This window comes from Penaeus japonicus, unplaced genomic scaffold, assembly GCF_977035675.1.
Source record: "Penaeus japonicus unplaced genomic scaffold, GWHDUDI00000001_assembly GWHDUDI00000010, whole genome shotgun sequence".
In the NCBI taxonomy this organism is placed as follows: Eukaryota; Metazoa; Arthropoda; class Malacostraca; order Decapoda; family Penaeidae; genus Penaeus; species Penaeus japonicus.
In genome coordinates, this window is record NW_028234412.1 from 7,294,144 (window position 1) to 7,306,643 (window position 12,500).

Sequence of the window (12,500 nt, forward strand, 5' to 3'; positions counted from 1 at the left end):
GTGAAAATAAGCCAGGAATAACTATGGAATTATGATTTAGATGGGCTCTCTATAATAGCTTTTTACATCCCCTCCTAGTCTAAGAAATCTTTACCTCAGTGACCACAATCATTCTTACCTCAGTTTAAGAAAAAGTAAGATTAGGAAAGTAAACATTCAGAAAATGCCTGCCACCATCAATATGTCTCAAAAAAGATTTGCCGTGAATTGTGCATGCTCTGTTTCTGATGCATAAGTAATATACAAAATCCTAACCCAAAGCCCTAATGTAACCTTACTTAGCTTTGAAGGTATCCTTAGCTAAGGTTTTTTTTTCTCCCCCTGATGCTGCCCTTTTCATTAAACTTTATGCTACTTACCCAAATTTTCTGATTCAAGCTACTGACCCTTTTTTCTATTGTATGTATAGGTAGATATACATTTGTGAAGATTATTTATAGAGAAACAAATATTAATAGGGAAAAAGCAGCAGCAGAGGTGTAGGAGTTCACAGGAATTATCTAAAAATTAACCAAAATGAAGGTGATTTAGTATCATCCAAATGAGGGGACGTATTAGGTCACTGCCTTTGTCACCATGACCAACCACACCTAATATGACCCTGACACAATCGCTCTCAGCATTACTGATTATTCAACTGGTGAAAGGTATCACACAAATGTGTATGAATACTCCAGGAAATATCAAAAATAGGTATATTCTTCTTGCCAATTTGCTTGCCGTCTACCGTTACATGTATTTCTTGTTCTTCCTCATCAGCAGAGGGTGTGTGAGATGGTCATGGTGACTAGCATGAGACATAAACTTGGTTATAGTTTTATCATTTATTGATGAGACATGGATCTTGGGTGCACAGAAAGACAAGTGTGTAGATTGTCAGACACTGAGTTATATAGTAAGGTGAAGAGGGGGGGGAACCCTGAATGAATGAAGAATGCTGTGTCTGTGGAGAGTGGTCAAGGCATTGCTAATGATGGGTCAATTATGTATTTGTATTGGAATTTACCAGAACTAATGAAGTTTCAAAGGTAACTTGAGCAAATGTTAGATCTTGACAGCATACCAAGTTGTATCATACTTACTAGTGATGACCAATTTCAAAAGAATTATTCACCGGCCAAGAGCACTAGTAAAAAGTGCTACCGAGCATCTTGATCAGAGAACAATGGAGGCAGTTTCTCTAGCAGTGACCACTGTTCAGGTGTTACAGATTGAAAATGTTCACCAAATTAAGAAAAAAAATGTTTTTTTGTATGGGCAATTACTATTTCTTCCAAGTAATTTGTGTTTTGAAAAGGCATATGCTGTAATATCCAAGAATCATAAAAATTATGTAATATTTGATCTCATTCTTAACCTGTTTAATTGTAACTCTTGAAGAAACTTTCTCTGCAAATAAGCTGTCATTTTGTGTGTAAACATGTTAAGGTGTTAAGACTTAGATAGATAGTAAAGATTTAGTCACTTGAAAGATATGTGATTTTTAAGGAGTGACAAGTTTTTAGTAAATTTGCATTTATTTACTTATTTTTTGTTTCTCATTCTGTTTTGCTGTATTTAACTTTACAATTTCCCTCATCATTATAACTCTTCCAATGTGGAATGTAATCTAAAATAATAAGATATACTTCAATGATATAAAGTTAACCAAATGCTAGGTACAGCAAGAATTTGTAAAGATTTTTCCTTTAAAATTAGTGTTTACACTATACTACAAGATTCATCTTATGGACAGATAAATGCCAAGTATTTTTCTTCCTTCTAAGCTTTGATTATTCACTGTGAAAATATATCCATTTTAATTGATTGGGTTCTGAAAAAGGTTCACTTTGCTGGTTTACCTTTTAATATCATGATAACATTTTGACATGAAAGATAGACCTTTTAGTAAGGGGAAAATCAAACCATGACATTTCAAGTAAGGTTAGACTCCTTCCCAGAGAGTAAAATTGAAATAGATCCATGTCAGTTTTAATGACAGAAGGCAATGACAGTATTTCATTTCATGTTTGTATACATGTTACTGTGTTTGTGTATCCCCATTATTCTTTTCTCTTTAGATATTGGCAATGTACTAAAACAATTACTTTTCATTCCCGATGTGTAGCTGATTGACACAGAAATCAACCCACATGTAGACAGGTGGGAGGCTGAGGGACAATTTCCAGCCCACGAGGTCTTCAAGAAGCTCGGACAAGCAGGTTTTCTCGGTGTCACAAAGCCCGAAGGTTAGTGTCTCTACTGGGTTCTCCACTTTATTTTTAAAATTTGCTTGTTCTTTGTTAAAACTTGTATTAATTTTATGTCATCATTGATATGTCAAGTTTGGAGGTTGATTTTGAATAAGGGATAATATCTCTTGTAGGAAATATTTGAAAATTCATATATATAGTTGTAGCTGAATAGGAAATTAAATAAACAGTGATCCATATAGTTCTTGCATTCTAGGTTATACATCTGAACCATTAAACTGTGATCTGTGATTTAATGTGTATTAATTAAAACATTCATACATAAAATATCTAAACCAGTGATGAATTACAGAATATGGAGGACTTGGCTTGGACTACACATACAGTGTTGCCATGGGAGAGGCTCTTGGCAATATCACATGTGGTGCAATCCCAATGGCAGTTGCTGTGCAGACTGACATGGCAACACCTGCACTGGCCAGGTAATTTTTTATTGTTATTATGAAGTTCATATGATTTTGACTTTATCTGATTAAATTGTCTTCTGGGAAAGATCTGAAGTATATGAAGTTATTATATGTTTCTGCAGTAATGGAAGTGTTTGATTAGTTACAGATAAGACATGCATTTTGATTACTTTTATGATTGAATCTTTTCGACTTTTCCATCACTGTAGATATATGTAGTATTCATTTTAATGTGGTAGGCACTATGATTATATGTTTTTACATTTTGACAATGAAATGTATAGCCTACATTTTATAAGAAGAGATTAAAGGCTAATTGTTTTTCAAGGATTTTGATTAATTTATCAAATAGCTATGTCAATTTTTTATGTAATTTTGGGGGATTAAAAAAATGATATAATGGAAGATGCCTTTTGTATTTATTAGTTGTTAATAGTTGTTTTAATTGATGAAAAAACAGAGAAAAGCTGTATCTGAGAGGAAAGTGATATGCTGGTGTTTGAAATATTCTCTTCTAAAATTATAGTATGAAAATAAATTTTAGAGTTGTAATCCTAAATCTTAGAAATAAATCAAACAGATTACAGGAGATTTGAAGAAAAATCAGGGGGATAACTGCAAGAGCAACAAGGAAACAACAAATTATTCATAATATTGATAGAAGAATTTATTTAAACTTTACATCAGTGCAGATTTGTTTACAAATTACAAAAGACCTGAAGACATCCTTGACCCACAGGTTTGGAAGCGATTATGTCAAAGAGCAATTCCTCGCTCCAAGCATATCAGGAGACGTCGTGGCATGTCTGGGGGTGAGTGAGCCTTCTGGTGGATCAGATGTGGCGAGCTTGAAAACAACAGCCAGGCGAGAAGGGGATGATTTCATCATCAACGGGCAGAAGATGTGGATAACGAACGCATTCCAGGCTGACTGGATGTGCCTCCTTGCCAACACCTCGCAGGGAGCGCCACACAAGAACAAGTCCTTGATCTGTGTGCCTATGGATACTCCAGGTAGGGGGATGGATGGCTCTCTGGCTCTACTTCCTAGTACTATGTAGAGGTACATTTTGAAATGGAAAAAGTGAGGGTAGAAGAGGAAGAGTGAGTATGTGTGTGAGAGAGAGAATGAGAGAAAGAAGCATTGTAATTAAGTTGTTGTTTCCCAGTGTTTATGGATATATGCTATCAAAGCAATTTAACTTAGGGTTTAAATTCTGTTGATAAGACTAGGTAGTCATCCATTTTGAGATATATGAGAAAATTAATCCTTTGCAGATGGGGTCTAACTGGCTGTCAAAATGGGATATTTAGGACACTGTGGGTTGTCAGGCAGAAATTAACCCACACTGGACGGGTGGTACAGTACTGTATCGCGCATTCAAAAGCCCAGTGGCCGGGCGGCACAGTATTGTGCCAGCCATTCAATTGATTTAGGCCTAATAATTCGAACGCCCTGGCATTGGGACATTCAAGGCTAGAATTCCCCCGTCGTGGATGGGTTAAAGGGATGAGGCAAATGTTCTTCTATGCCCTTGGGAACTTAGACTTGCCTGACAAGCATTTTCCCTTAACCCAATAATGATGGGGTGGTGTTGGCTCCAGTTGGTCTAAACCTTGAAGTATTTCAAGTGTGTAGGCTTTATGCTCAGGCAATCTATTTGCCTGTGCTGGCCACAGCCGACCACTATGCACCTGATCACCTGGCGTGCTGACCCTATGAAAAGCCATGACATGATATCTCATCCTTGGCAGCAGGTATTGCCACCCTATGATGTGATGTCTTGTCAACTGGCATTAACGGGTTGCAACCATCACAAAACAAGGGTTAGGCGGACTTCAGAAAGTTGTAGATCTAGTGCCATTATCTTTTAGGCAGTGACACATGGACACAATGAATTAAGTAGACAAGAACATTGAGGGTAACTTTTGTGCTTATTTTATGATTTTCAAAATTACTTCAATATGATAGCCTTTTTTTATGTAAAATGTATCTTTCAGGAACCATTGTGTTTTATTATTATTATTGTTGCTGTTGCTATTGCCGTATATTTTCCTCTTTTCATGAATTAGTTATTAGATGAATAAGGTTTATGAATAATTTGTATTCATAATATGCATGATATCAATAGGAAGTTGCACAACATAACAAAATACGAGGAAACCTTAAACTTTCAAGAAGGGGTTGATTGAATTAGTGATTTTCTTAGCTCACTTGTATAGCTTGTATTTTTTATTTTCTTGTCTAACTTTCTTGTATACCAGGAAGATAAAGGTTATCATTTATATAATCTCAGATTGTTACACTTTACAACTGTCAGAAGGTGCGTCATTAGATATCAATAGTTTATGAAATAAATCAACTGAATGATCATTACAGGAATCCATCTGAACAAGAGGATCGATAAGATGGGAATGCGTTCCTCAGACACAGCACAGATTTTTTTTGAAGACGTGAGGGTTCCAGCAAAGAACATCATTGGCCAAGAAGGAATGGGTTTTACGTACCAGATGTTGCAGGTCAGATAGAGGGATTGTTTCAGTTCATTGCAATTTAAATGTGTTTAGTTTTTATTCATCTGTTTTTTTACTTATGTTTTGTGTTGTTTTATAATTGTTATTCATTTATTTGATTTTAATTTGTCTTGCTGAATGTTCAGGTTGTCTTGCATTTTGACATTCTTTTTTCCAAATGAGGAAATGTTTAATTGATTGATTGTTGTTTGATTGTATTTTAGGTGCTTGTCTTATTTAGTTAAGAAAGTGCATTTTTCCAGATTACAAATAATGTATACAATGCTACTTTGTCACCCAGACACATTCAGAAAAAACACCCATTGAAATTTAGAAAAGTAATCACAGACATTGAAAATTATTTTAAATATCTGTCATAGGGCTTTCCTTTTCAACCTAATTTGCGATTACAGTATTTCCTACACCAAAGATTTCTCATGCAAAAAGTTGAGCAAGTGCCACCAAATCTCCAAGGAAATGTCAGTCTAGTATCTCCACAGTGCTTCAAGGAAATGCCAGTCTAGTATCTTCACAGTGCTTCAGTTTCAGTTTTGGGAAGGAAATGCCAGTCTAGTATCTCCACAGTGCTTCAGTTTCAGTTTTGGGAAGGAAATGCCAGTCTAGTATCTTCACAGTGCTTCAGTTTCAGTTTTGGGAAGGAAATGCCAGTCTAGTATCTCCACAGTGCTTCAGTTTCAGTTTAGGGGAAGGAAATGTCAATCTAGTATCTATCTCAACAGTGCTTCAGTTTCAGTTTTGGGAAGGAAATGTCAATCTAGTATCTATCTCCACAGTGCTTCAGTTTCAGTTTAGGGGAAGGAAATGCCAGTCTAGTATCTCCACAGTGCTTCAGTTTCAGTTTTGGGAAGGAAATGCCAGTCTAGTATCTTCACAGTGCTTCAGTTTCAGTTTTGGGAAGGAAATGCCAGTCTAGTATCTTCACAGTGCTTCAGTTTCAGTTTAGGGGAAGGAAATGTCAATCTAGTATCTCCACAGTGCTTCAGTTTCAATTTTAGGGAAGGAAAGTTTACATCCCCCTTCCTCTCTTCAGTTCCAGGAGGAGCGTCTAGCTGCAGCTGCCTTGACTCTAGCCCCCTTAGAGATCTGCATCCAGGATACCATCAAGTACACAAAAGACAGGATGGCCTTTGGTCAACCTCTCATCAACAACCAGTACATCCACTTCCGCCTGGCTGAACTCGAGACGGAAGTGGAGTGCTTGAGGTCGTTGGTGTACAGGGCAACAGGTGGGTTTGGTTCCCTGTTGGTGTTTATGGTTAGTTTGGCTCTGTTTGGGTTCTGTGTTTTTTTTGTTTTTTTTGTGGAAGTGATTTGGATTTTAAAGTACAAGACTTTTTCTTCAGTTTATGATTTTATTAATGGGAGGATGAAGTTCATTGGGACAAATGTAGAAAAGAGGTATGAATGAGACTGAATACCTTAACTACGCAAGAGATTTATTTGATGCGTTTTAATGGTAATCTTCATTGAAATACACAATGTGTTTCCGAAGATTACCACTGAAACATGTCAAATACATCTTTTTGCATTGTTAAGATGTTCAGTCTCATTTATACCTCTTTTGTACAATTAATGGGATATTACCTAAGTGTAGTTTTGTAATAGGAGACTTTTAAGTGTAGTCTTGCATTTACTTTAAATTCTTGTATAACAGAAAGAAAGGATATTTTTAGTGTAACTTCACATATGCCACATTTTACTATAACAAATTAATGCAAATTGTAATGTAACTTTACATGCCTCTTACATATTCATATAACTGGAATGAATGGGAGGTTTCAATGTAGCTTCACATGCACTTTACATTTTCAGAATTGTATGTTGGCGGTGAAGAAGTTACGAAGTTGGCGTCCATGTGCAAGCTGAAGAGTGGTCGTCTAGTGAGGGAAGTCTCTGACTCATGCCTGCAGTTCTGGGGAGGCATGGGATTCACAAATGAGGTGGGTGATTATGCATAGAAAGTTAACATGGTGTCTTTTTTTTTTGAGAGAGAGATATTACCAATTATTTTCTCCCAAGCCATTTTTTTTTATGAAGGGTGATGTAATTCCTTATGTTTGTATCATGGCTTTTGGGATAGTCAGAGTTGCATTGGATGTATAAACCTTTATTAACCCCTAAATACTGCAATTAGAATTAAGTTCAAGGTTGATCCTCATGTAAAAGATCTGAAATTGATTTAAAAAATGGCAGTCATTTAGGTTTGCAGTGTTTCATGTATGATCAGACAAATTCTTACATTTAATGCCAACCTCTGCCCCCATATTTATGAAACTAACTTTTATATATGCTGACTGGTCTTCAGACAATTCAAAGAAAAGAAAAATTATTTATTGTACTACTAGTGAAAGTTATGGTTATCTCATTTTTTTCATGCTTTTACTGAATGGCTGAAATTCATTCCCTCCCCCCCTTTTATTTTTTACAGCATCATGAAACTTTATAAACAGAGTATGAGCTTGCTTTAAAAATCTGAGGCAACTTGTTAGCGTTTACAGTGTTCTATGTCAGATGGATAGTAAGAACTATTATACACAATAGTATTTTTATTCACATAAGCTGGCGGATTTTTTAATACTGTTTGTAGAATGAATTCACAATATTAATCTCTTTCAATTGCAGGTTCTAGTGAGTCGTTTCTACCGGGACCTCAGGCTTGTGTCCATTGGAGGAGGGGCAGATGAGGTGATGTTGGGTATCATCTGCAAGTATATGGGCATCTTGCCACAACTCCCTAAAAAGAAAAAGTAAAGATTGCACAGAAGAACCCATGTTAGATTTCAGTTTCTAGGATCTTGTCTTGAACAATTGTGAATTGGTTATTTCCTATACTTTTATTATTATATATTTTTTTTAAATGGTACTAACAATTTCAGTACTAATGGACTCTTTATATATTTACTATCCACCTATAATATTAATTTGTATTCACCAATAATAAGGATAATATTGACCCCAATAACTGATGAAGTGAAGTACACCATTCAATTTGTGTGGGTAAAATGAAACAGATATTCTCATAAAAAACAGTACAATCATTTAGCAGTTCCATACAAAAATGTACCCATTTGCAATATGTAAGGAATGTGCCTTCTATAACCCCCCTTTAATTGGAATTTGCCCCCCCCCCCTTCTCTGTGCTAGTACACAAAATCAGTAAAGTGGAATGCTAGGACAATCTAGAGATAGGCAAACTGGTGAGTACTTAGGAAAAATGGTAATATCAAACTTACTTCTGGTTATACCACTAAGTCCTCAGAATTTCCACAAGCAGGTTATGAATGATAGACAGAAAGGAAAAAGCCACAACTGCTCTAACCAGAAACAGGTATGGTACTTAACTTACACCATCACGAAGGAACACCCACGTACTACAAAATGGAACCTTTATTAATCACATATATATAGTATCACAGAAGATGTCTTTTATATTGATGATAATTATCATAGGTAACCAAGCTCTACCCAGGTCTATCAGAAATGCCTCCTATCTTCAAAATGTGTCAGCACGTCATCCGGCACGAATGGGTTAATTGCTCTGTCCTTTAGGTTTGGGTTATTAACCCATTCCCACCGGGACTGTTTCGTCTTTTATGGCTTCAATGCCGGGGCTCTCGAACGCATAGGCCTAAATCAATTATATTATTGACGGCGTATGCCGGCACCCGGCACTATCATATTACATAATCGCCGTCTGTGGCCGGCGGCCGGCGGTATTGGGTTAAGGTGAAAGTTTTCTGCTCCTAGCAAGGGGAATGAGGGGGGGGTTAGCCCCTTCTCCCTTGGGGGTTACAGATATATTTCTTTTGTAATTTCAGTAATTTTGAAATCATGTTTTTAGTTTTGGTATGCAGCTTTTTTTTTTCCTTTTTTCAGTGTTTATGATTTAGTTGAAATAGTGCAGCTGTTACAGGTAGTGACCTTTTCTTCTATTAAATTATTCTTTTATTCAATGTTTGCATAAAAAATATAATTTTCAAAAAAATAAAAAAGGAAAGATCTTTTTTTGAAGGAGAAAAAGAAAAGAAAAGCCATAACTCCTTATATAAGATTGTTCATATTATTTCATTTTATTAATTTTTTGAGAAAAAGCCCATCCCAGATTCTTCAATGCAATGCAATTAGGTTAAGAAATATATTTTTTATAGGTAGTACAAGTAATGGAAACATGTCCTATGTTTTCCTCAAATGGAAGGTGCTATATCAACATCAGGAAGTTGTAAACTTGATGGTTATTTCTCTTATATATTAGTCCAATGATTCAGAGTAACTGGAGTATTGCGTGGTTTTATAGTAAAGATAATGAAGATAGCTTTTAGGGCTTGGATTTATGTCACATTGAAATGCACTAATTTGATGATTGCCATAGGATTTTTTTTTTATATTCTTGATCTTGACATGTAATGCATTATTCATAATTGCATGATAGCATCAGGGACTATATAATTGTATTCCTTTGATATATAAAAAAATATTTAGATTAGTAATGAGATGTAACTTTTTGAGAAAAAAATTCAAGTTAAATAAAATTTATATGCAAGACTATAATTATGGGTTTCTTTATCATATGTCCTGATTTTTCATTTAAGATTAATTCATATTATTATTATACAAAGTGTAGAGTATTCTGGAAATATTTTAGTGAGATAATCAGCATCAATACTTTAGATTTGTAAACCTGTGACAGATTTTGAGGCAGTTTAATTAATAGGATAAAAGTAGGCCTAACCCTTCTGCAGTGCCTATGTAATATTGCAATTTTGTAGAAGAGGGGAGGTCTTATAATTATATGTTCTTAATGTTTCTCCTGGTATTTTGATTAATGATGTAGAATCTGTAGACTATATGACATTAGGATATTCCAGCTATACTCCTGCCCACCTTGGCAGACCTCATTGATTGTCACACTGCTGTTATAAATACACAATGTTGCTTGCTCCCCTATAGTACCCATTGTGATATACTTGAAGTATACACAATTCAAGAAACATGATTAGATATATGATTTATCTATTATCTGTGCATTATACAGTTTACATACAAAATGCATTTATAAGTTTAAAATAGTTTTCCAGATACTTTATCTCCTCTGAGTATGCCCACCTCTAAAATACTCATTGTAACTTACTACACACTGTTGAGAGGGGTGAATCTTAAATTATCAGAGCTTGATATAGAAGGGCTCTAAAATGATTTATTTGATTTAATCTTTCAAACAATTTAAAATTGTTTGTTTGAATTATTAAAAAGCAATAGTTAGTGCTTCTGGTTCCTTCTTAATGGAACCCAAAATAAAAGATTGTACGTACCAAAAGACAGGTACAACCAGGAAATTATCATCTAAAGGGAGATAAAAACAAACTGTGGATGAAAATTGAAAAATTGGCCAAGGTATCTAGAGTAGACTTGGTATTAAAATCATATTGTTCAAAATAAATATTGAAGAAGAGCTAATTGGAACGGCAAAATTCTTTCACTGAGTTTCAGGATTCATAATCAAAATGCTTTCTTGTTTTCAAGTAGATTTAATGTTGAGTATTGCATACAGAAATTTCCCTTTATTTTGCCTAGTCTATTAGTAACATAAATCTAACAAACCATGACAAAGAACAAGAGTTTTAATAATGGAAAAGAATAGAAGACTGCATTGTCAACATCAACCATCAAACTATTCATGATAGCCATGATAGCATCCACCTGAATAATGTCACCTATCCTCGCGATGGTTGTAAAATTCTGTTTCTTGCCAAAGCATTTGGGATCTTGTGTAGACTCTAGTTGCAGAGGTCCTCATGGCAGATATAACCACATCTTCATTGCAATGTTGTAGACACATATTGCTGCTGCTCTTGGCTTTAGAACCTAAGTGCAATGAAGACTTGTTATTGTAGAATCCTTCATGGACATTGAAGTAAAGTCGTCAAGTGTTTGAGGGAATATTTCTGTGGAGAGGAGGTAATAGGAGTGTTTTAGGTTCTGGTACAATTGTATTATGATTCATTTTATAAAATATTTTTTGAATAATTGAGAGTATTGTATAAAAAGAATATCCCTGAAAATTCCTAGAATTATTTAAATAAATGTCTGAGACCAACTGCCCAGATATAAGTAAGAATATATGAACAGGGCAAAAGTTATACACAATTAATTTTTTTTTTTTTTTTATAAAAAAACTCACATCCATTGCTAGCAGATGACTCTCTTCCGTTGGTATTTAATGTGTCAGTGTCAGAAGTGCTAACATATTCAACGGACCCCAAGACTTCAGAATCCATTTTCTTTTCGCTTTGCACTAAATCAATCGCTTCTGATAGGATTTCTCCGACTTTGTAGCTCATTTTCATAAGTATATATATCTATATTTTTTCTTCTTCAAAACTGGCTCTGTTTTTTTTTTTTCCGAATGTCTGCTACCAAAAAGATACTTTCCCAGAGATGGTTTTAACGTGGACACACTGTACACTAAACCTGCAAGTCTGATGCTATATAGCTACTGAGATCACCTTGACATATGTTTATACATTTATAAGTCATAAGGTACAACGTTGGTTAACATCATGTGACACGGGTCAGGTGATATCTCATGATTATCAGATAACATGGTGCTGTTGTTTTAGCAAATGATTAATATTTTGTGTGTGTGTGTGTGTGTGAGAGCATTGGCATTTGTGTACACATACATATATATGTACATGCATATGTACATACATATATACATACATATATATATACATACATACATACATACATACACACACACATGTATACATACACATATGCATACACATATACATACATACATACATACACACACATATATATATAATATAAGCTCACTAAAGTAGACTTGTACCTAAATACGTACATTTTCATTTGTATTTGCTTTACAGAGTATCTCTTCTGGTTTTCTGGCCACGCCTATAAACCATAATCAATAAATAGAGCATGCTTTTAATTAAACGTATTTTCTCAAGGCCACTGATTCCCAAAACAATGATTGCCCTTTTTTCTTTGTTTTCTTGTCCTTTCTTAAATACGAATTTTTGATTACTTGTTTATTATCAAGTGAATTAATTCAGAAATTAAGAACATTTGATCTAACTGCTTTGAAGTTCTCTTGATACTGTCAGTGTCATATCTTCCCAGATTCAGAACCTCGGATTTATGTGGATTAGTTTTCTGAATACCGGACTTATATATAGGTATTCTTGTATGATTTTTCGGAATTTCAGATACATTGTTTGGGATCAAAATACCACAATAAAGAAAATTTGAATTACACCCCCCACCCCCCACCCCCACCCCG

General features: G+C 34.9%; 2 protein-coding genes across 3 annotated transcripts in view; one reads left to right on the forward strand and one right to left on the reverse strand.

The window, feature by feature from the left end:
• LOC122260178 (putative acyl-CoA dehydrogenase 6) overlaps window positions 1-9,742 on the forward strand; it is a 10,543-nt gene extending 801 nt beyond the window's left edge. Inside the window, exons 2-8 of the mRNA XM_043027328.2 lie at window positions 2,108-2,228; window positions 2,545-2,674; window positions 3,399-3,673; window positions 5,040-5,179; window positions 6,225-6,420; window positions 7,007-7,134; window positions 7,817-9,742. Coding sequence (XP_042883262.2) covers window positions 2,108-2,228; window positions 2,545-2,674; window positions 3,399-3,673; window positions 5,040-5,179; window positions 6,225-6,420; window positions 7,007-7,134; window positions 7,817-7,945 — 1,119 coding nt within the window. The 3' untranslated portion in view covers window positions 7,946-9,742. The remainder of the gene's footprint in view (window positions 1-2,107; window positions 2,229-2,544; window positions 2,675-3,398; window positions 3,674-5,039; window positions 5,180-6,224; window positions 6,421-7,006; window positions 7,135-7,816) is intronic.
• A 1,028-nt stretch (window positions 9,743-10,770) lies between these two features.
• On the reverse strand, window positions 10,771-11,652 carry LOC147471082 (uncharacterized). Of its 2 annotated transcripts, none has more exons than XM_086540581.1 (2): window positions 11,373-11,652; window positions 10,771-11,056 (listed from the first exon to the last, which is right to left on the reverse strand). In XM_086540581.1, the coding sequence occupies exons 1-2, from the start codon at window positions 11,536-11,538 to the stop codon at window positions 10,902-10,904; spliced, it is 321 nt and encodes a 106-aa protein (XP_086396707.1). In that variant the 5' UTR covers window positions 11,539-11,652; the 3' UTR covers window positions 10,771-10,901. The 2 variants fall into 2 exon arrangements, 1 of the variants encoding a protein (XP_086396707.1); XR_015191306.1 differs by having other exon boundaries at window positions 10,999-11,136; window positions 11,373-11,512.
• Between the last annotated feature and the right edge of the window lie 848 nt (window positions 11,653-12,500).